General features: G+C 57.6%; 2 protein-coding genes across 3 annotated transcripts; both read right to left on the reverse strand.

Annotated features, from left to right (window-relative positions):
• Positions 1-3167: 3167 nt before the first annotated feature.
• On the reverse strand, positions 3168-13142 carry NT5C1A (5'-nucleotidase, cytosolic IA). The gene is made up of 6 exons (XM_030464352.1): positions 12954-13142; positions 6800-6967; positions 5864-5993; positions 5453-5575; positions 4818-5002; positions 3168-4627 (listed from the first exon to the last, which is right to left on the reverse strand). Exons 1-6 carry the CDS (start codon positions 13056-13058, stop codon positions 4262-4264), a joined length of 1077 nt encoding a protein of 358 aa, XP_030320212.1. The 5' UTR covers positions 13059-13142; the 3' UTR covers positions 3168-4261.
• A 2317-nt stretch (positions 13143-15459) lies between these two features.
• On the reverse strand, positions 15460-16548 carry HPCAL4 (hippocalcin like 4). 2 transcript variants are annotated; one of them, XM_008498455.2, is made up of 3 exons: positions 16387-16548; positions 16034-16249; positions 15460-15782 (listed from the first exon to the last, which is right to left on the reverse strand). In XM_008498455.2, the coding sequence occupies exons 1-3, from the start codon at positions 16546-16548 to the stop codon at positions 15585-15587; spliced, it is 576 nt and encodes a 191-aa protein (XP_008496677.1). In that variant the 3' UTR covers positions 15460-15584. The 2 variants fall into 2 exon arrangements, with proteins under 2 accessions (XP_008496677.1, XP_008496676.1); XM_008498454.2 differs by lacking the exon at positions 16034-16249.
• Positions 16549-22580: the final 6032 nt, after the last annotated feature.

A 22580-nucleotide genomic window follows, 5' to 3' on the forward strand; every position in this document is an offset into this window, starting at 1 on the left:
CCTTTGATGACTGGTGAAGGGAAAAGCTCAGAAAACAGGCAGCAGAAACAAAACCTCAGGTTTCCAGCAAACCAAGGACAAGACATCACAGACCCAATGGCACAAGCCTCCCCCTTCTCCCCCCTTGTCTATCCATGACCCATTGGCTCCTCTGCCCCACTGCCACCACTGGTCCCCAAGACTGACTCAAGGGTTTGGGACCATCTTTGCATGAACATCAGAGGCAGCATGGACATCCTGACCTCTCAGGGCTGGGTGAGCCTACCTGGGTTTTCAATGGTGCAACATGGGCCTTATCAGTGCTGCAATTTGATTTTCCTTCCAGGCATCTGTTGGAAGATCATGCAGGCTTGGGGATGGGCACTGGAAAGGCATTCCAGCAGGGAAGGATGGAACACACTCTGCTTAAATGAACACCCATAGCAGAGATGCTGCCCTGGGGCCTTTGGACATTCCTTGGCTATATTTGGTGACAGATGGTGAATTTGTTGCTTCCCCTTAATGCATCTGTTCCCCTTACTGACAGGGAGAAGCAAAACCCAGAACTGCAGCATCCTTATTCTTATTCTGATGAACCCAGTAGTTCAGCAACAATAAATCTCTAAAAAGCTTTTGCTGCCTCCCACCTGCTGGCTGGGAGAAGATGAAGTTGACAAAAGTCTTCTGCCAGATTTTATTTTTATCTAGGACTTCATCACCAGGTTACAATAAAAGCCTGTTCACAAAGCAGAGGGAGATAGCTGTATCTCAGCACATCTCTCAACTCTGGAATCCCATCTCCCCCAGAGGCATCCAGTTCCCCAGGTAGCTTCTTTTATTACATTTGCTGAATTCCCTTCAATCTCAAAAGGTCTTTTTTAGCTCCTCATCATCCCCACCCCTTCACCATAAAACTGGGGAGGTTCCAAGCAGGGACACCTCAGCCATTCTTGCTGGCTGCAACCAGGGAGCCAAAACACCCACTGTGACAATGGCAATGGAGAGAGCCAGGCTGGGACCAACGCAGTTTAATACAGAAATACACCCAGAGGGATTTCTTTAGCATGGGCAGTCCATTCACTACAACCCCACTGGAGGACAACGAAGTGAAACCCACAGCAACAACACACAGCAGGACAGTCCTGTAGCCAGAGCAGCACAAGAGGTACAACCACACCAGCCCATCAGGCTGAGAGATGTGCCCACCCCATGGCACCAAACCTGGGGACCACCTCACATCCCCCAGGACAAGGGGATGTCACGGATGGGGACACAAGGAAAGCACCCAAGCACCAAATCCACCTCTGCCAATCGTGGTGATGGGGGAGAACGAAGAAGCCACGGGGATAAAAACAAACGAGGAAGCCATTGTGGGGGTGGAAAATGCTCCACACACAGGAGGGGCTCAGGAGGTGCCAAGGGAGATCTACCTCATTTGGGACACATTTCCTGAGCCCCAGCAACCCCTAAACTCCCCTGGCAGCAGGAGGGCCCTAAGCAGAGCCAAGAAAACTCCTGCCTGTGCTGCACCCCTGACCCACAGCTTGCACCCAGCTCCCTCTGCATCTCATGGACTGGAAAGGCAGCAGTGAAACTGCTGAGCTTCAGGGCCCAGAGTCCCAAAACCACAACACATCACTTCCCTGGAGCTAACAGCATCTCCTCCTGCTCAGCCCAGCCCTCCCAACACCCCTCACCCAAAGCATTCATCCCCCACCAGCACCCAGTGCCAGCAGTGGCTGTGCTTGCACCCCATATCTGATCCACCCAACACCCTGTCCTGCTAGGGGTCCCAGGGGGCTTTCTGACCACCCTGTTCCTCTTGCAAGATCACCCTGGGCTGGTGGGAGCCCCCAGTGCATCCTGGGCTTGGCTGGGCTTTGGTGTTGAGATCTTCAGGAAACACCTTGGAAATGTTTCCTGGGAGGCCAGGCTGTTCTCCCCCAAGCAGCTGCTAAAAAGGTCTCCAAGATAGAGTTCAGATCCATATCTGGGCTTCACATTAAAAAGACCTTTTCATAAACCTCTCTATTGATATGTGTGTTATAGAGACACTCATTTCTTTCAAATACTTTTTTTTTGTTTGGATTTTAGACCTTCCTCAGAGCTGCTTGTCACCCAGATGTGACAAACAGCAGTGAAACAGCTCAGGGAGGGGGGGGGGGGAAAGTGCATTTTTTTTCTTCACTGCTAGAGCAGGATTTAGTGCAATGAGAGAAGAGTCTCCCGAGCCACTCAAGGCATCACTGCCTTGCTTATATATTTGTCAAAAGTGCAGCAACTCCAGGTCCAGCCTCCCCGTTCTAGCTGAAAATTCCCCACAAAGCTGAGCCAGAGGCAGAAACATCTCCTGGGAAACTTCAGCCCATGGAGTTGCTGTGTTTGTAGAAAACCAGCAGATAACATTGGGCAGTCTTTGTGCCCAACCATGGGGTGTACTGGGGAAAGGGGAGGGAAAGGGGTGAGAAAAGGGGGGAAAGGGGGAGAAAAGGGGGAAAGGGGGAGAAAAGGGGGAAAGGGGGAGAAAAGGGGGAAAGGGGAGAAAAGGGGGGAAAGGGGGAGAAAAGGGGGGAAAGGGGGAGAAAAGGGGGGAAAGGGGGAGAAAAGGGGGGAAAGGGGAGAAAAGGGGGGAAAGGGGGAGAAAAGGGGGGAAAGGGGGAGAAAAGGGGGAAAGGGGGAGAAAAGGGGGGAAAGGGGGAGAAAAGGGGGGAAAGGGGAGAAAAGGGGGGAAAGGGGGAGAAAAGGGGGAAAGGGGAGGAAAAGGGGGAAAGGGGGAGAAAAGGGGGAAAGGGGAGAAAAGGGGGGAAAGGGAAGAAAAGGGGGAAAGGGGAAGAAAAGGGAGGAAAGGGGAGAAAAGGGAGGAAAGGGGGAGAAAAGGGGGGAAAACCAGAGAGGGGGAAACCAGAGAGGGGGAAACCAGAGAGGGGGAAACCAGAGAGGGGGAAACCAGAGAGGGGGAAACCAGAGAGGGGGAAACCAAAAAGAGGGGGAAACCAAAAAGAGGGGGAAAACAAAAAGAGGGGGAAAACAAAAAGAGGGGGAAACCAAAAACCACACAAGGAAGAAATAATCAATAATCTTTACATTTTTCTCCTGAGCCTGTCCTTAGGGACAGGGCTTTGTGCAGACATAGCAGTGGGATTTTTTGCACCCATCTCAGTGCAGCTGACTTGATTTTCTCTTCCTGGTTTTTTTAATCAGAGATTTGGTTGCTCTCACAGCATCACTACCAGAGGTGCCTATTTTAGGAAACATCAGAGGTTTTAAGAAGCTGAGGAGAAAAAGATTATCAACTCATATGGGCTCAGCTTGGAAAAGAGAGTGGGGGGAAAAAAGCCCTTTAATTAAAACCCCTAGGCTGAAATTCTCTGCAGATTTACTTAAATGGACTTCACATGATGTCCCTAATATATTAGGACCTGCTTTTAACTTAATTCAAGCCTCAGGCATGGATCTGCAGACTCGGGATGGCTCACACCAGAGCTGAGCTTTGGATGCCTCACAGAGATGATGGTTTTGAAGTGCTAACTCAGGCAACTCTGAAACCCAAATTGAAAACTCTGGGCCAACAAGACACCAGCCCAAAGCTCCAAGTGGGGGAAAAAAATAAATTAAATCAATAAAAAAAGAAAATTAATCCTTTAAGATCTGTTTGTTTCTATTTTTCCCAACTTAAGGCCTAAAAGGAAAGCTGTTCAGTTGAGGAAATCTTGGTGAAAGGACAGAGACATGAAAGATGTTCTGCTTGGGGAGCAGGGGCTGGATCTGTGAAAGAACAATATTAGGGTTTCATTTGAGTTAAAAGGGACAAGACTTTGTTTCTAAGTGCCAAGAAGGGGTTTTGTGGGCTCCCAACTTTCCAGTTCAACAGTTCAGCCTGAACATTTGCTTTGTAAATCAAAGGCTTTGGGAATTACCTGGGGTTTGAAGCTGCAAGGTTAAACCTGCCTGGCACAGTCGGCAGAAGGTGAGCTCCATCCTCGAGGGATTTTGCCTGAAGCAAGTGCAGAGCGTGGAAAAACAGAGAAAGGGCTCATGGGGCTGCCCAGCCTGGGGAAACCTCCAGTTCTAGGAGGAACAGGGACAACCCCATGGCAATGCAACGAGTACAGAGGCTAAAGGAAGCTTTTCATCAGCCCCCTCCTCCATCCGTGCCCCCAGCAAGGCTGGGGAACAACCCAGCAAATGCTCTCTGCCTTGCAGCCCCCAGCCCAGCTCAGTGCATGGTGCATGGGGTGAAGTCTGTGCCCCATGCCAGGACCACAGGACCCAGCCAGCTCCTCTACTTGCTGTTTGGGGTTTGCTTCTCCTGGGCCGGCCTCCTGGGCTTCTGAGCGATGCCATAAGGAACGTGGGCAGCCACAGTGCCCATCTCCTTGGCTCCCTCCACGTGGAACATCTGGTCATCAAAGAAGATGTGAGGACGGATCTTCTTCAGCAATGGCCCCTTGGGAGCCCCAGCCAGGAACAAAGCCTCATCTGTCTCCAGGCCCCAGCTCCTCAGAGTCTTTAGGGCTCGAGCTCCCGAGCTGGCCGCGCTCCTGGCAGTGACCAGGTAGGTGCGAATGGGACACTCCAGCCTCAGCCCCTTGGAGTAGAACTTCTTCTGCAGCTTCCCCAGGGCCTCCAGGAAGCCCTTCAGGGGTCCCTGCCAAAACAAAACATTTCACTGCTGACCTCCTTCCTCCTTCCCAGCAGAACCAGCCATGGACATCCCAGGGGCCAGCTGACCCACCCCATCTCACACTCCACGCACCAACCCCAGGGCATTCCCGAGAGCATCCCTGGGGGCTCTCCCTCTCTCCCAGAGGCTTTTTCTGGCTGCACCCCAGCACTACCTGTGCCAGAGGCTTGTTCTCGTGGGCCTTCTCATGCTCAAAGAACATGTCCAAGCCGTGAGCCTTCACGATCTGCTCCGATTCATCAGAGAAGAGAACGGCGTCACCATCAAATGCCACCCGCAGCTGGTTATCTGACACCTCCAGGTCTCTGCTGGGGCTGAAGATGGTGGCTGCAGCAATCCCTGTGGAGGGAAGATGGGAGGCAAGAGGTGGAAGTTACCCAAGGACCTGTGGCCTCGTGGCTTATCCCTTGAAGAGCAGAGCAAAACACAACGGGCTGGAAGCAAACACAAACACTGCAAGGAAATGCAGGCACCCGGCAGTGCCTGCAGCTTGGCCCCAAGACCTTTTATAGCAACAACAAATTCCCAACTGACAAACCTCCCTTTGCATACGAAAATTATGGGGTTAAAAACAGTGCTTTTGCTTTGGAAGAGCTGTGGAGCCCCAGGAAAGCCTTATTTCTATGGAAACCAGAGGCTCTTTGGAGCACCAAGGAGGGGATGAGGGACAAGGCAGACCCCAGCTGCACATCAAAAGAGGGAGAAGGGACATTGGAGCTATCCCTGCTGGCACCAACCCCCTGAGGGCTCCAGGCTCCCCCCACCCCCCAATCTGGACCCCAGACTCACCCTCTTCAATGGCCCCACTCACTTTCTCAGCGTCAGAGGAGAGGTAGAGGTTGGTGTGGTAGGCTTTGAGGTAACAGATGGGGCTGTTCCCTCCCGTCATGCAGAACCTCTCGATGAACAGATCTGAGGGCAGATGGACCCCAGGGTGTGTCTGACTGTCCCCCCCAAACAACCCTTGGCACCACTCCCCTGTGACCCCCCCCCCAAATTCAGCAGGATGGAGGCAAATTTCAGTACTGCCATCCTAGAGCCAAAGCATCCTCACCACCAGCCCAAACTTCCACCCAAAGCCCAGGAAAATCGGGAGAAAGTGGGCTCAGGGTGCAGCTTGGAAGAAAATCCAAGTCAAGCAATGAGACCAACCCAAACCCACCAGCACCCAGGCAAGGCTCAGCTTTGCTCTCAGCTCACCATAGTGGTTGATGCTGTTGATCAAACGAACCCCAACCTGGGCATGGTTGTTGGTCATGAGGACGATGTCAAAGAGCTCCTCGCTGTCGGGGTAGAGCTGACGCAGCTGCGTGTTCACTGCTTCCAGAGCCTGCAGCACCCCAGGGAAAGGGGGGTGTGGATGTCACTGAGCCCCAGGCATGGCCCTGACCCTCTTTTCTCTTCTGCTCCCCAAAACCAGGGCCTGAAAACAACTACACCCTGAGCCAAGCAGCCAGCGGTGTTAGCTGGGGGGGAAAAAAGCTGATTTGGGGAAAAAACCTGCATAGCTGCTCTTCTATTTTCAAACACAAAAGGTTTCAAGTGTTCACTAGGCGAGAAAAAATTAGCTGAAAGTTTACAAATAAGCATTTTTTTCAAGCAATCCGAAAGAGAACAAGTCTCTCTGCCCTCCAGATGGATTTATTTATTTGTTGGAAACCAGCAAGAGATTGTTTCAGTGAGGGCCATCACACAAAATAGCACTAAATCCAGTGGAACTGCAGCAGAAATTGGAAAGCGTTTTTAAAGTTTGAAATGCCTCGTTTCAACACGTCAAAATTAGAAACTGGACGAGTCTGTACCAAGGCTAAACTCAGCCAATTTAAAAGAAAAAATAAATTGCTATAATAATAAAAAAGAGATAAGAGTTCCCTAAAGGGAAACTTTCAGTATGATCCAAAGAGGTGATTTCTCCAATTCTTGGGCTCAGTTGCCAACTGGGAAAAAATTCAGCAGTTCCACAGTCCTGGAAGAAGCACAGCACTTGCCAGGAGGTTTATTTGACCTCTCTTTGCTCTCTGGCTCCATCCCTCCTGCCACGCTGCTCATTCCCCAGCCCTGCCCCACACACCCACCCCACTCCCCAGAGTTTTTGGGACCACCGTGCAGCTTCAGCTTAGGTGGGTGGGTGCTCACCTTGACGAAGGGGAAGGCAGCCCCAGGGAGGAAGGGCTCATTCTCATGGTCCAGCTGGTACTTCACATAGGCCTCCACCCCCTGCTCAGTGTAAATCTTCTGCTCCTCCTCCATGCGGAATAGGGCTCGGGAGGACACAGCGATGGTGATGGCATTCTCAGGCTTTGGCTGCAGGGAAAGGGAGAAAATGGGGAGGCAGCCCCAGCACCCAACCCCCTGCCATGGTCAGGGACACCTCCCCCAGCCCAGGGTGCTCCAAGCCCCATCCAACCTTGGACACTGCCAGGGATGGGGCAGCCACAGCTTCTGGGGGCAACCTGGGGCTCAGCACCCTCACCCCAAAGAATTCCTTCCTCATGTCCAACCTCAGTCTCCCCTCTTCCACTTTAAAGTCATTCCCCCTGCTCCTGTCCCTGCACACCCTTATAAAAAGTCCCTTTCCAGCTTTTTTGTAGATCCCCTTTAGGTCCTGGCAGGTTCTTTAAGGTCTCCTTGCAGCCTTCTCTTCTCCAGGCTGAACAATCCTGACTTTCCCAGCCTGTGTTCACAGAAGAGGTGTTCCAGGTCCTGCTCATACCATGCCCAAGCCCTCCCACTGCAAACAGGCTCCTAGGACCCATCCAGACCCAATGTGCTACCCCAGGAGAACCACTCAAGCCCATGCAGAAGGAATTTGTGTGGCTTTTCCCCCCTTCTAGCCAGGAAAAAAACCCAAACCCACACACACTGTGGCTCAGCCAGCTCCACACTCCCACGATGCTGTCCAGATGTGACAAACAACCCGTGCCAGTTCAGCTCATAAAAACACTTGATATAGTTATTGTGGGTGGAAACATGAAGAGCAGGTGGTGTGAGCAATGATTTATGAGTCATTATTATTAATGTTTGGGGCTTGATCCAAAAGCCACTGAAGTCAACAACGAGGCTCTACTGGGGCTTGGTGGGGACACCAGGAAAGCCAATCTCATCTTGTCCCCCACCCATCCTCCCTCTCCCCTTGGAGGAAGGTGTTAATCCCCAGCACTCTCTGCAGGCAGAAGAGCAAATTCATTACAGATGCCCAACAAGAAATCCTGGCTCCAAGTACAGCAAATCCCAAGGAGAGATGGTGGGACAGGCAGCTCTCTCCCCAGCAGACTCTGGGAGCAGGATAGAACTCAGGGCTCACACCAGGGATGCTCCTGGGGAGCTGGGAGCTCTGTCTGCATCTCCAGAGGGAGCCTGTGAGATCCTGGCAGCACCTCAGAAACACCTCACACCCTCAGCTCCTCTGTCACTCCCGGATCCTCCTGTTACCCCGTGATTAATTCTCTGGCAATCCTGCTTGTCCGGGGGGCAGGAGGCCTCACATCCCCAGGTGCTCTCAAGTTCAAGCTCCCACCCTGCCCATGGCTGAGCTCTACAGAAGCAGCAGCCTGGCACAGCCAGGAGAACCCCCCTGGGGGGGGGGGAGGGATCTGCACGCCCCCAGGGCTGCCCCGGGGCTGCCTCTGCCCCCATCCTGGCCCTGCTGATCCTGCCCAGCATGGAGACACAGCCAGGAGGGAGTCAAGGACACCCCGGTGCCATTCCCAGCACCTCATCCCCACCCTAAGCAGTGCCCAGGGCCAGCCCTGCAGCACCATGGGTCCCAGACACCTCTCTGAGGGCACACGAGTGCCCAAAATCCCCAGCAAGCAGATGAAGCAATGGGTGATTAGGAGACAGTTGAGCTCAGGCTGAGAGAACATCCATCACTGGGGCCAGCAGGATCCCTTTTCCCACGACATTTTTGGAGAAATAAGGTCCCGATTGGATGCTGTTCTCTTCAGAAAGCAGGTGAACAACCCCAGGACACACCAGCTCACCTAGGTCCATGCAGGAGCTGACACCAGCATCACTCCCACGAGTGAACCCCAGCCAGGTCCCCATCCCACACACAGCTGCCCAGGAGGTGTTAGCTATTAACTTGTCCTGGGTCAGCTCTTGTCACTCCAACTCATTAATTAATAACTCTGGTGTCACGGGCCATTTAGTAGCTGAAAATATTAATAACTATGAAAGGTCTTGGCACATCTGGCCTCCAGCAGGGAGTCCCTGCACCACTGGGTTATTGATCCAGCTACGGGAGACCCGCTGGATGTTTTCTCCCCACTCCTGCTCCCTAGTGGAGCACAGGGCTGAGCATCCTCCCCAGCCAGCCCTGCAGGAGCCTGTGCAGAGGAATAATCCAAGCCAAGCCGGGTGCCCAGCTGGAATTTACACCTTTATCTCCTCCCAGCACACACCTTGCACCCGGAGGGAGCCAAGACTGCCGGCACCTTGCGCGACTCCAACGGGCTACTCAAGGTCCCTTCCCAACCATTTCAAGGCACCAGCCTCCAGGAGGTTAATTTAAGAGCTAATAAACACAGCAATAAAAATAATCATAAGCTTGGGGCCCACAATCTGCCCCAGCGTGGGCTGCTGGAGCCTCAGCTGCCAGCGGGCGGGAAGCCTGGCCAGTGGGAACAGGACCTGCCGGATCCTGTTTGTTCCTGCCAAGGAAGATTTGCACCTTTGGAGCACTTTCTGCAGGAAAAGTCTCACCCGGGTGGTGCTAAGGCAGCTCCCAGCTCCAGCTGGGCTGGAACTGCCCCTGCTGTTCTCTGGGAAACGCTGACATTTGAAAAATCAGGCAATTCTGCTGGGCGAGGAAGGAGCTGCATTTTGACATTTCTTTGAAGTGGAGGTTTCATTTGGAAGCGTTCCCTCCTCGAGGTTGTTTGGATGCTTCTCCATCCCCACTTGAACTGCAGAGGATCATTCCGAACATCCAAAAACAGGCTTTAAAAAGTCCCAGAGCTATGGGAACCACAGCACCTCAAATCCTCCAGCAGAGTGCAGTCAGCAACCCAACAAACCCCATTTTGCCTTGAAACACCATGAAAAAAACCCTCTGTTTTTAATAGGGAGCAAGTGCATGGGAAGGATCCCACTCACAGTCCTCATCAGGATGCATTCAGTCCCAGGAATGAGCTGGCACTTTGTCCCAACACAGCACCCTGTCCCCAACACAGCACCCAGTCCCCTGTCCAGCCACCCCAGCCCCAGCAGATTTGGGCACCCTGAGAAATAAACCCTGTTTTACCCTCAGAGCAGCATCCAAGGTCATCCAAGGTCAATTAAAGCTCATCAGCACATGCAAGCCCAGGAAGAGGCTGTGGGGCTCAGCTCGGATGAATCCAACCCAGTTTCCTGCCTGGGGTTTCACAGTGAGCTCTTCTCCCTTCCTCCCTTCCCACAGGCAGGTCAGATCCAGCCCAGAGCATCAGGAATGGGATTAATGATGTGTTCAGCAGAAGCACGAGCAGAGCAGTGTGGGGGAAAGTCCCATCCCAACCTTGGGTCCATTCTGTGGCTCAGCTTGACAGAAGGGACAACCAGGGACACATCCTGACATCCCAGCCCTCTGAAGAGTAACATCAGCCCTTGCCACAGCTCCAGGTGGTCCACAAGATCCAAACCCCATCTCAGAAGCATAAATGACTTTTGCAGCAGGCTCTGGCTCTGTGAATGACAAACCCCAGACCCAAACTCCCCAGTTTGGGGGTAAAGATGTATTGCAGTAGTGTCTGGAACTGGCACATTTTCCTCTGCAGACCCAACAGCTGGCAGGCCTTTAAATCACCCTCCTAATCGGATGCAGATCCTAAGCAGCCCCCCAAGGATTAGAGACAGGCATTTGGAAATCCCACAGGCTCACGGGATGTGCAGTGGGGCTGTGATCCCCCCCTCACCCCTCAAACCACAAAAGCCACAGGTGTCCACAGTGACACCCATCACCAGCAGCTCCATTGCCACTCCTGGAGACCAGGGCTGGTTCTGAGACAGGAGCCACAGCAGGGATCCCATTCTGCATCCCCTGACCCTGCTGCATTGCCTGGAGCTGAATCCACTGGCTTCACCTCGATCCTGAAAACCTGAGAGAACTTCAGCAGCTCAGGGCATGTCCCTGGGTGCTACAGGAGACCAAATCCTTGTGGGCAAAGTCTAAATTTTGAGGTGAATTTTTGGTGCGTGATTTAGGGCACAGAAAAGGATGAAGAAGGGCATGTTCTGGGGTCAAGCATGGGCCTCACCCTTGCTAAAGCACCCCAAAATGGAGCCTGGGTGCAGAGGACTGGCAGAGCAGGGGCCAGGCAGGGCACCCAGAGGAGTGGAGCTAGCAGAAGGCCAGCACCCACCAACCCAGCCTCCCCTCCATGCACGGTGTCACCGGAGAGGCTGGGGGACATTTTCTGCATTGCTGAAGAGTGACAAGTCTCAGCACTGACCTCCCCAGCTGGCAGGGAGCAGAGTGGGAGCCAGGGCATGGGGACAGCAGAGACCCCTGCAAAGCAGAGAGCCCCAAGGGCTCCCCTTAACCCATTTCCCAGCCAAGAATGGGTTCCCCCAGAAACGTTCCCCAAAATCATCCTGCCTCCTGCCACATCTCCAGGATGGGCTGTGCTGGTGCCTGCTCCCCCACCAGTATCTGCTCCAGCTGCTGAAGACATTTGGCCAAGAGGACCTACAGACACCTGAAAGGGCACAGACAGATGACCCCAAACCCCAAGCCCCATTTCCCATGTGCACAAGGGAGGCCAGGGTGGCCATGAGCACCCTGCTCAGGATCAAATTAAAGTTCAGGGCAATGGCTGAGATGTTTTTGGGTTTTCCGGACATATTATTTATAATCAGAAAGGTGCTCTGCAGCCATCCATCACAGGCTGGGACAGCTGTGGGCGAGGGCAGCTGAGCTGCCTGGCCATGAGCACCAGGTCCCCATGCTGGCCCAGAAGAGGGGCACAGGGCTGGATAACGTCCCCAGCCCCACACGGGTGGGTGGCACAGCAGAACTTCAGAGCCCGAGTGCCCGGATCTCAGCTCTGCCACTGTGCAAGCAAACCACATCGCTGCCCCGTGCCTCAGTTTCCCCAGCTGCACAGCAGAGACGGGGGTCACCGTCTCGCTGCCATGGAGAGGAAGAGGAGGAGCTTGGGCTGACACCCGCAGGAGGCCCAAAGCGTGGCATGGATGACAGCCAGCTGCATCCCACCAGCCTGTCCCTCTCCTCTAGGAAGGACGAAGGCGGCAGCAGCTCTGACACTTGGCAGTGGGTGCAGGGCCGGGGCCACAGCCGTGTCCCCAGCGGGGAGAGCACAAGGGGCTGCTCCACTTTGGAGACCCTAGAAGGGTTGGGGGGGTTGGGGAGGTAGGTTTGGCCACATGCCCTGGCCAGCGAGGTCACCCCAATCCTCCCCGCAAAAACCACCCGGTGCCACCAGGCTCCCGACTTGGCAGCTCTGCCATTGCCCCCCTCTCCCCCAGCTCCATGGGGACCCCCAGCCCCGGGGATGGGGAGGGTTGGGTGGGCACAGCCCCCAGCCCCCCCCCACTGCTGCTGCAGCCATTCCCAGATCCAGATCCAGCAGCACTTGAGGTGCTCCCGTGTTCAAACCCAGCGGGCTCAGCCCCGGTTAGGTAACACCCGCTGCCCGCTAATCCCCCCGAGCAGGAGAGCCTGGCCTGGGGGTGTCCATGCGATTCTCCCCCCTGATTGTCCCCCTGCACTGTCACAGCCACCCCTCCTGTCCCAGGCAGGGCCTTGGGACAAGGGACAAGCAGCTCGTGGGGCACGGAGCTGCTCTGCAAGGACATTTCAGCCCAGGAGGGACCAGGGAACACCCCGGGGACCTGCAGGAACCCCGAGAGACACGGGGGGAGGAAGGGAGGGCAGAAATCCAGAGAGACCCCAGGCGACCAAAGGCAATCCAGAGATGCCATGGAGGAGTGAAGGTACCTGGAAAGACCCAAGGCTTCCTTCAAGGACCTGGATGGGGGTCAAAGAAATTAAAACCAGAGACAGCCAGGGGCGGCCCAAAGCACCTGGAGGAGATGGAGCACCCAGAACATGCGGGAGGTGGGACACCTACAGACTCAGAGGGATCCAAAAAGGACCCCAGGGAAGATGAGGCACCTAGGAGGACCCCAGAGAACCTTCAGGAGATGGGACACCTGGAGAGACCCCGGAAGACCCAGAGGAAATGGGGCATGTGGAGGGAGGCACCCAGAGGAGAGAAAGCACCCAGAGGGGGTGATCACCCATCGGGCTGGGGAGCGCTGCCGGGCTTGGCACCTCGGGGCCACTCACCGATTTGGGTTTCTTCTTGGGGGCGAGGTTATCGTAGAAAGCCTTGGCCTCCTCCCAGGGCCGCTCCGCCGCTCCCGGCGCCCCGGCAGTGCCCGGAGGCTCCATACCGGGGGAAGGCACCGGGAGCACCGGCGGCTCCGGGCACCGCTTGGTCCGTGCGCGGCGTCAGATTCCGCCCGGACCGGGAGCTCCCGGAGCCGCTGCCGGGCTGGCGGAGAACCCTTTATAAGGCATCCCATGAAGCTCCGGGGTTTCAGCCCACCGGGACTTGGTTTAACCTCTTCGGAACTGAGCCCGCCCCACCGCTATCTCCCCCCTTAAATCCCGGGGGACCGAGGGCGGGAGAGCTCCGCGACCGCTCCGTGGCAGGGTCAGCCCCGGGGGGCAGCAAACCCCCTGGGAGGCAAGAGAAGGGGCTGGGGGAGAGAGGAGGCATTGGCAGAGCCCAGGAGAGCAGGAGGTGACAGGGCACCCAGAACTGACAGGGCACCCACGGGACCCCCCCCAGCTCGTTCTGGGCTTAAGGGGCACCGGGCTCGTTGGGGTTTGCAAAGGAGAAGGTGGCACCGGGACGAGGAGGGGCTGGAGGGACACAAGAGTGGTCAGCCCAGCAACTGGGGGGGGAAGGAGCAGCCAGGGCAGTGTCAGGGTAACCTGTGCCGTGTGTTAATGGAATCGGTGTGGAGATTAATTAAATGTTCTCCCATGGGTGCTGGTGGGAATGAGTCCAGGCAGAGCTGTGCACCCAAGCCCAGCTTTCAGCTCAGGCTGAGAACTGCACCATGACCAGCAGAGCCCCAGGAACTCTTGGGGAGCAAAGAGTGTACCCCAGTGACTAAAATAAGTTAGCCAGGAAGGGCCAAGTGATGGAGGATCCCACCTGGCACAAGGCAGCACCTGATGGAGGTCACAGAGCCCAGGACTGAGGGCTGCAGAATGGGTTTTGCCCAAATTCTGTGCCAGCAGCTGAACGCCATTCCCCCTATGGACCAGAGCCCCAGGGACCCCTTGTCCCTGCCCACCAGAAGAATTAAAAAAGAGTCAGCCCTGGCTGATTAACTCCAGTGATGTATCTCAAACTGGTGAGAGCTCCTTAGCAACAGCCACTGTCTCTGCTGCTGATGGAGAAGATGGACCAGAGAAAAATATGTGCAGGGAGGATGGGGGTGGAGAAGAGGAGGCTGAGAACAACAAAGATACACCCGTGGCAGGCCCCAGTTGCTGATGGTGCTGGGTTGGGTCAGCAGGTTCCCTGCCTTCCCCAGGGGTGTCCATAGGGCTTTCACTCATTCTCAGCCCCACTGTGCTGTCCCCAAGGGCTTCTCCACCCCTCAGAGTGTTCAGATGAGCCCCAAAAGCAGTGCCCAGGGGTGCAGTGTTGTCATCTCACTCTCCCCATAGTTGCAGCAGAGCCACACAAGGGGAACACCACACGTAGGGGACAGTTTATTTTTCCATTAAAAAAAAAATAGATAATTTCACCATCTCCTAACAGACAGCACAGTCATCAACACCACGGCGTGCAGACTAAAGACCAATCTGTCACAATATTCCTGCTCTGGGGCAGGAGGGACTGAGGCAGCAGCTGGGACAGGGGGAAGGAGACAGAGATGTTTCTTGTGACCTCAGAGCCTGCACCCAGGCAGGGTGCAAGTGGGGACCCATCCCCACCTCTTCCCAGCCCTAATCCAGGACCCACAGAAGTGCCACACATCTGGAGCAGCACCAGGACATGCCTTCAACACCCACACAGCCCACTTTGCTCCAGAGCAGCCCACAGAGAAGTGAGGCAGCCCCTGCCTGACAGATGTCAGACATCACTTCAATATCCAGGAAGATCAGAAACTCCACAAAGTGTCCAAGATGTTGTCAGAACAGTTGTGGAGGTCACCTGCTTGCTCTGCCAGCTCCCACAGGTGATGTGGTAGAAGGTGACTTCTGGGATCAGACATTGGCCACATCCAGAGGTGGCCTTGAATGTTTTTGGTTTCCCCTAAAGTCCCCTGACCAGCCCTGGCCATTCCCAGCAGCAAAAGCAGAGATGGAAAAGTCAAAGCTGGGCTGAGATGGGACAGTGAGCACCCCAGGAGGCTGCAGCACCCTGACAGAGCTCCCAGCAGGGAGCTGCCAGTGAGGGAGAGACCAGGGCCTGGACTTGGGACTTTTCAGCCTCCCTGAAGGTGCCACAAGCAATGAGAGAGGATCAGTAGGAAAGGGAAAGCGCTGGTTTCATAGTTAGGACCAGGGAATGGGCCAAGAGGAGCAGTGGGTAAAAGCAGGGAGAAAGCAGCAGGGAGGTGGGAAGAGCTGCCCCTGGGGAGCCAGGACACTTGGCAGGGAATGCAGGGAGACCAGCTCCAGGGTGGGAGAGGGTTGGTTTGGGGGTTACCTCAAGACAGGAATGCCCAGAGCAGGCTCTACCCATGGAGGGAGAGCCCATGGACTGCAGGGGTGGGGGCTGCCCAGGACACAGCCAGGAGTGGAGCAGATGGGTGGCAGGAGGGATGGAGCGTGGCTCACATCTGGGGTCAAGCAGGCACAGAGGGGGGGACTCAGAAGTAAATGGGGATGGAAACCATCCCAGGGCACAGGGGATGGCTGCAGCCAGTCCAGCCATGAGCCCCCAGGGCTCTATTTCTGCATGTCACACTGCAGGAGGAGGACGATGGAGGGGTCACTCTTTGCTGCCTCCTTGAACTCCTCCAGGGAGATCTGGTCATCCTTATCCTTGTCCATCTTTGTGAAGATCTTATCAACACGCTGCTGGGGTGTCAGCCCATCTTGGTTCATCCTCATCATGATCACAGTCCCCACCATCTTGTAAATGGCCTGGAGTAAGAAGAGAAGTATCAGAGAGGGAACATTAGATGGACAAAAGAACCCAGGCTAAGGCAGGGGATATGATTGCTGCTCTGCTGGCACGAGCTATGCTGCTGCACAGCTACAGCCAGGTACACACCAGGTACCTTCCAGACAAGGCTCTGGGCAGGAAGACTCTTTCTTTAGTGCCAGAAGGGACCCAATAGCTGTGAAAAGCCCAGAAAAAGCAAGCTACCCCTGCTGAGTTTAAGCACCAGTACCTCAATGATCTCCAGCATCTCCAAGCGTGTGATCTTCCCATCTCCATCCAGGTCATACATCTCAAAGGCCCAGTTGAGTTTCTGCTCAAAGGTGCCCCTGGAGGTGACAGACAGGGCACAGATGAACTCCCTGAAGTCGATGGTCCCATCACCATTCTTGTCGAAGGTGCGGAAAGCGTGCTGGGCAAACTTGGAAGCATCTCCATAGGGGAAAAACTGCAGAGAGAGATAAAAGTGGGGAGAGGGAGCTCAGCATGGAGCTCAGCATGGTACCCAGAGCAGCACCCTTGCCCCAGCAGGAGCAGGGTGCTCCAGCCCCGCAGACAGCACTCAGGCTGCCAGCTGGAGCCCACCTTGATGTAGAGCTGCTGGAACTCCTCCAGGTTGAGGATGCCAGTGGGACAGTCCTTGAGGAAGCCCTTGTACCACTGCTTCAGCTCCTGCTCACTGAACTCCGTGCTCCTCACCAGGTCATCCAGCATCTCTGGGGCCAGCTTGCTGTTGTGCTTGCCCATGGCTGCCCCTGGGAGAGAAAACACAGCTCCTGCACACCAGGGCTAAACTCCCAGGAGGTTTATCCCACATGCCTCTCAGAGCTGACCCACCCAGCTAATGGGTGCTCAGGAACTGTCAAAAGCCAAGACAGTGATGTGGGGACAGGCTTGGTGTCCATGCTCCTCCTGCAGCAGGAGCTGGCCCTGAGGCAGCCCACAGCATCATCTCCTCAGCTGGCTGCTGAAAAACACCCAAAAAGCAACTGAAGATCCACAACTCCTCACCTGGCCTGGTGGCCATGCTGTGCAGCTGCCCCATGAGAAGAGGTAACTCAAGTCTTCCATTAAAGCACAGGAAAAAACCAACTCAGCAGCACCATCTGACCAGCCAGCCAGCCACAGCCATGCCCAACCTGCCCCTAGCTGACCCTAGGTGAGGATGGGGATGCCCAGCCAGGCATCCCTCTGTTGTAGGGCTGCCCACAGCACTGGGCAGAGGAGTTCTGGCAGGCTGGTGGCTGCGTGGGCAGGAGCTGGAGCTGCTCTGATACACGCCGTGCCCGCTCCCACGCAGCCTTGGCTGCAGGAGCCACTCAGCCCGAGCAGCAGATGGTTTGCTGAGAGCTCCTGGAGCTTCTCTTTCCATAGAGAAAGTTGAGTAGAAGTTCACCTGGAGCCCGACCAAGCTCCATCTCCCCTGGGAGCATCTGATTTCCTCACCGTGTGGGTTTGGGGAACATGGGGGTACCCTGGGATGGGCACGAGCCTCCCCACACAGCACTGTGGGGCTCCTCGTGCTCCATCCCAGTCCCACGGGCAGAGCTTGGTTCCTGCCCCATCATCCCACCAGCATCTGTCACCGTCTGCCACGGCAGCTCTGAATCCACCATCCCTCAGCAGCCAGAATCGAGGAAATGTCCGGACGCCCACGGAGCACAACCCTTCCCAGTCAGTCCCAGCTTGGCTGTGGAGCTACCCCAGCCCTCCCGGCCCCACAGACCAGCTCTAACCTGCAGGGATAGATTCATTCCATCATGCACCATGCTCATGTCCTCCAGCATCTCCCCCCAGCCATGCAGGCAGATGGGTGCAGCCTCTTCCTGCACCAGGAGCAGCGTTTTCCATAAGGGAATGGCACTGAGGACCTTTGCTAGAAGGACCACACCTTACCCTGCAAGCAAATCTCTCAAAGAGACCAAGACTCCAGAAGAGCATCTGTGTGTCCACACAACTCGAGGTCCCTTTCTGAGCAGGTCCCAACATGGGCCATGCCAGCCTGTGGGACAGCAGGGACCCCAGCAGCCAGAAGGAACATCACACGCTTGGCATCAGCTGCTGTCTCAAAGCACCGATATCATCTGTCCCAAAACATGCCGGGGGTAGGGGGGTCCCTATGCTTGTGTCCCCCCGGGCAGCACAGAGCACCCACTCCCCAGCGGGTCGGCACCCTTTGGAGCAGGGAAAGGGCGCAGAGTGGGACCCCAGGGGATGAACGGAGAGGGCTGGGGGCAGCAGCACTCGTGGGTGAGGGGGCTGCCCTGCCCACGGCACCTGGCACCCTCCCCGACGGCAGCTCCACACCGAGGAACCGGGTCCCAACCCTGGAAATGAGGGGTCCCAGCCCCGGTGGTTCTTACCTGTCGTGCGGCGCGGGCAGGCGGTGGCTCGGCGGGGCACGGAGCCGGTACCGGAGGGACCGCGGTCCAACCCACCGGCTCTGCCCAGAGCGCTCCCGCCCCTCTTGTAGCCGCTGGCCGCCCGTCACCCCCTCTCCTCCCCGGCGGCAATGTTCACCCATTGGCTGGGAGAGCTGTCGATCAACTGGGAGGGGTCCCTGGAGGGTGGTCGAGGTGGGATACTGGGGAGTACTGGGATACTGGGAGGGGAAATGGCACTGGGATACGAGGGGATGCTGGAGGGGACGCGGGAGGAGGATGCTGGGACCGGGATGCTTGGAAGGATGCGGGGACTGGGATGCAGGGGATGCGGGGACTGGGATGCAGGGGATGCGGGGACTGGGATGCGGGGGGTGCGGGGACTGGGATGCGGGGGGTGCGGGGACTGGGATGCAGGGGGTGCTGGGTTCAGCACCAGGGATGCTGCCGGCCCCGCCTGCCCGCAGGTGCCTGTCTGGTCCCCAGTCTTGAGCAGCCCCATCCCGTGCTCCCTGCCCCTCCTGTCACTGCTGCTTCCTCCCTGCCTCCTCCTCCTCCTCACTCTGCCCCACTCACCCGCCTCTGGCTCCTGTCCCTGGTGCTGGCTGATCCCAAAGCACCCCAAAATCCCCCTCCCCTTGGTGTGCGTCAGGGCGGGCAGGGGCCATCCCCTGCCAGGCACCCAGCACAGGGTCCCACGCTGCCCGCTCAGAGGGGACACCGGGACACATCTGGGTCCCCTCTGCTTGGCAGAGCCGCAGCTAAAGCAGGAAAAGGGCCGAGGAAACCGCTTCCATCTTCAGAACCAAACGCAGAGGGTTTCCATGGTGATCGCTCTTCCCAGTGACCTTGGTCATCCTGCTGCCATCCCAGTGCCACCAGGGCCCACCTGGAGCTGCTGGACACTGAGCCTGGATGAAGCCTCCAGCCAGAGTTGGTTCCCATTCCGGTCCCTAGCAGGGCTCTGGGATGCTCTGCCCTTCCCCATGGCTCACTGCCCCCCAGCTCAGCCCTGCCTGCCGAGGTGGCTTCATGAAACTGCAGAAACTGCCCCAGCTGAGGGTGAGAGAGTGCTGGGTTACAAAAATACACAGATACTTACAGCTGTGTATACACAGGGACCTGTCACCCACTTGCCCCGGGGGCAGGAGAGCTGAGAACCCCACTGGGCTGGGACCCTCCAAGCATCCCTGTGCAGCGCTCCTGTTCGGGGTGGGATCCTCAGCCAGGGTGGGGGGATTCCCCCCCTCAGTTTTTGGGTCACCTCAGCAGCATTCACCAGGTGCTGGACACATCCCTGTCTGGCACCAAACTTCTCCATGCCCCCCCCCCCTCCTCAAAGCAAGAGGGGATGAGCCCCCCGCACCCACTGGGCACCCAGCTGCTGGTTACTACATCCTTGAGTAGAGAAAAGCTGAGTGAGTGGCACTGTGAATCCTCTGTACACAGGGGGATTGAAAAATTAATGAGGGCTTAACTGAAGGAGTCTGAGTGCCAGGGCTGAGCTCAGACCATGGGCCAGGCTGCAAGAGGTGGGGGATGTTCAGGCTGGAGGTGTGACAGGGACACCCTGGGGACAGGGATAAGGGTGGCTGTGGGGAACTGGGGTGTCTGTATTTTTGGGGCTGTGCTTCCCACCCCCCTCGAGTCGTGGTGCTGAGGAGGTGGCCAGGGTCGTGTGGGAGTGGTGGGACTGGTGGTACCGAGGGCTGGAGCACCCCGATGGGGTCACCCCAAACCCTGACGTGAGCTCAGGCTCAACTGGGACGTTTGCCCTGGGAATCCGGGGTGGTGGGGGGACACACACCAAGCTTTCTAGCAGCAGCCCCTTACTCCCTGCTGCGGGGTCCCGGGGTGAAGAGCTGACAGGTCCCCCAACCCCCACTTCCCCAAAATCCTCTTTATCCCGTGAAGCTGCCACATGCAAAGGGCTGCAGCTTCCCCCAGTGGCTACGGGCTGCAGCAGCACGGCCTGGGGTGACTGTCCCCAACGAGGAGGACCCCACAGGCACAACTCCCCGCTGCTCAGGGCTGCTGCAGCTGGATCAGCCCCCCCCATCTCGTCCCCAAATTGCTGTGTGGGGACCAGGAGTCACCATCTCTTGCACTGTCCCGTTGCACCTCTCAATCTCCCATCTGTGACACTGGCCGTGCTCGAGGTGCTGGTGCCTCAGCCCCCCCAGTCTGTCACACCACCCTCGGCGCTCCTCTGCCATCAGTGTCCCCACCACACTGTCCTGGGCAGGACCCACCACCCCGGGTGGCATCAGCTGGGCAGGGCTGGGGGCAAGGACTGACACCATCCCTGCGGGACAACTCAGAGCACTCATGGCCAGCACATACAAACCCCCCCGCCCCCAAATCCCCATTTCCCAGTGACACAGACGTCATCTCCCTGTCCCGATGTCCCCCCAAATCCGGGCAGCAGCCCCCGCAGCGGGACCCGCAGCCCCGGGCAGGCCGCAGAGATTTTGCCGGCCGGCACGCAGAGGGTTAATCCTCCCCGTCTCCCTCACGTCACCGTCACCAGTGGGGTGGGGGGGGGGGACCGGGGGGCTATGGTGGTCTTTGTGGTGCATTCGGCAGCTGGCGCAGGGCGGCTGCTCCCCGCGCCCCGCCACCCCCCGCAGACACCCGGCGACAGCCACCGAGCTCCCAGCGCCGCGGTGAGCAGGGGCGGCCCCGGAGGGTGGGGTTGGGGGAGGGGGGCGACGCGAGGGGACAGGGATGCCACCAGGCCTGAGAGCAGGGTGGAGGGGCTGGGGTCCACGCTGGCTGCCTCCCCCAGGGACACTAACCGGCTGGCAGCGGCACCTCTTTCCCTTTGCACCCCCCAACCCGCTGCACCCATCGCTGGCTCGGTGTTCCCCCAAGACTGGGTGGGGGGGATGGGGTGGGTGCAGCCCCACCCGGGATGCCCGGGGTGGGTGGGGGTGCACGGCTGGGTGCTGCAGCTCAGCACCCAGGCAGCCCTGCGGTAAATCCTGCAGCGAGGGAGGCCCCCAGCCCCCCACCCCAGCCCCACTTAGAGGGGGCTCAGCCCTATAAGAAGGGTCTCACATCTCCCTCCAACAAGGGAGGTCCCCAAATCGGGGCAGGAGGGGTGTGTTACAGCCCCAACTCCACCCTGGGCAGGGCTGGGGGTGCCTCGGCTGATGCTGGAGCAGGATCTGACCCCGATTCCTGGGATAAGGGTGCCGTCTGTCTGTCTGTCTGTGTGTCCCCGGAAAAAAAAATCCTCTGGGCTCGGCGCGTCCGATCCTGCAGCGGCTGCGGCGGTGCCGGCGCTGCCATGGGTGAGGGGCAGAGGCAGAAGGGGCTCGGGGTGACAGTGGGCACCCAGTGGGCACCCAGTGGGCATGGGGAGGGTTCCGTGGGGTGCAGAACTCAGCCAGGAGGAGGGGGCACCCATCCGCCGGCCGGGGTGCGGTGCTGCACCAGGCTGCAGTGCCCACAGTGATGCTGCAGCAAAGGGGGACAGCCCCGAAATGGCCCCGGGTGACACGGGGAGGGCCCGCCCGGGAGGACATCGTTGTCCCTTCAGCGTGGTCAGCCTGGGCACCCCCAGGTGGGGGGGAGCCAAGCTCCTGAGTGCAGGATTTGGCCTTGCTTGGGGCAGGAGAGGGGCTTTAACCCATCAGCTGGGATGTCCCCATGGAGGTGACACCCACCGGGGGGTCTCCTTGGGGCAGGATTCTTGGAGGGCGGGATGGGGGGAAGGGGAAGAGGTGGCAGGGCAGAGAGAGCAGCAGGGGTGGGGAGCAGGGAGGGACAAAACCCAGGGCCATCTCGGGTGTGGCAGGGGAGGGACGACACCTTTCTGCCTCCAGCCCCACACGCCGGGTGGGCAGCCCGCTTCCAGCAGCACCCGTGGCACTCCCGGGATGAGGAGCCTTTCCCAATGGATTTGGGGTGCTTGGGTCCCCCAGTTCAGTCTCATGACAATGGAGGGAGCTCCTCACCCTCCCTGACGGCCGCCCCGAGGGGCTGTGCCATGGTGGCCCCCATGCCAAGGGCCACTGTGGGGTGTGGGCACCTGGGGCCAAGGAAATGGGGCAGATGAGGGGCTGAGCCCCAGCAGAGCCTCCCCTCCAGGCCCAGGGGGGCTTCAGTGATCCCCAGACCCAGCACCAAAACCCAGTGCCATGGCTCAGCCCTCACACTGGGGTGAGCCCACACCAGGGACAGTGGGAACCCCTTCATGTCCCCTCCCTGGGCACAGGGAGAGTTCAGGGACAAATCCCTGTCAAGGACAACAGTGCCATGGGCACGAGGACACCTGCCCACTGCTCACAGTGTGTGTGCAAAGGCCAAAACAAAGGGGATGACAAAACCCCACCCTGCCCCACCTGCCACTAGCACCCTAGGGACACCCCACCACCCTCCTGCAGGTCCCAG

Source organism: Calypte anna, chromosome 23 (genome assembly GCF_003957555.1).
Source record: "Calypte anna isolate BGI_N300 chromosome 23, bCalAnn1_v1.p, whole genome shotgun sequence".
Lineage (NCBI taxonomy): Eukaryota > Metazoa > Chordata > Aves > Apodiformes > Trochilidae > Calypte > Calypte anna.

Bases quoted from the DNA above. Each gene is read 5' to 3' on its own strand.
- NT5C1A (XM_030464352.1), bottom strand. From the start codon at position 13,058: ATGGAGCCTCCGGGCACTGCCGGGGCGCCGGGAGCGGCGGAGCGGCCC. The intron at 5,576-5,863 runs GTGAGCTGAGAG...ATCTGCCCTCAG, and splicing joins CAACAGCATCAACCACTATG to ATCTGTTCATCGAGAGGTTC. The intron at 4,628-4,817 runs GTAGTGCTGGGG...TTGTTTTGGCAG, and splicing joins AGAACAAGCCTCTGGCACAG to GGACCCCTGAAGGGCTTCCT.
- HPCAL4 (XM_008498455.2), bottom strand. From the start codon at position 16,548: ATGGGCAAGCACAACAGCAAGCTGGCCCCAGAGATGCTGGATGACCTG. The intron at 16,250-16,386 runs GTGGGCTCCAGC...CTCTCTCTGCAG, and splicing joins TCCAGCAGCTCTACATCAAG to TTTTTCCCCTATGGAGATGC. The intron at 15,783-16,033 runs GTACTGGTGCTT...TTCTTACTCCAG, and splicing joins AGATGCTGGAGATCATTGAG to GCCATTTACAAGATGGTGGG.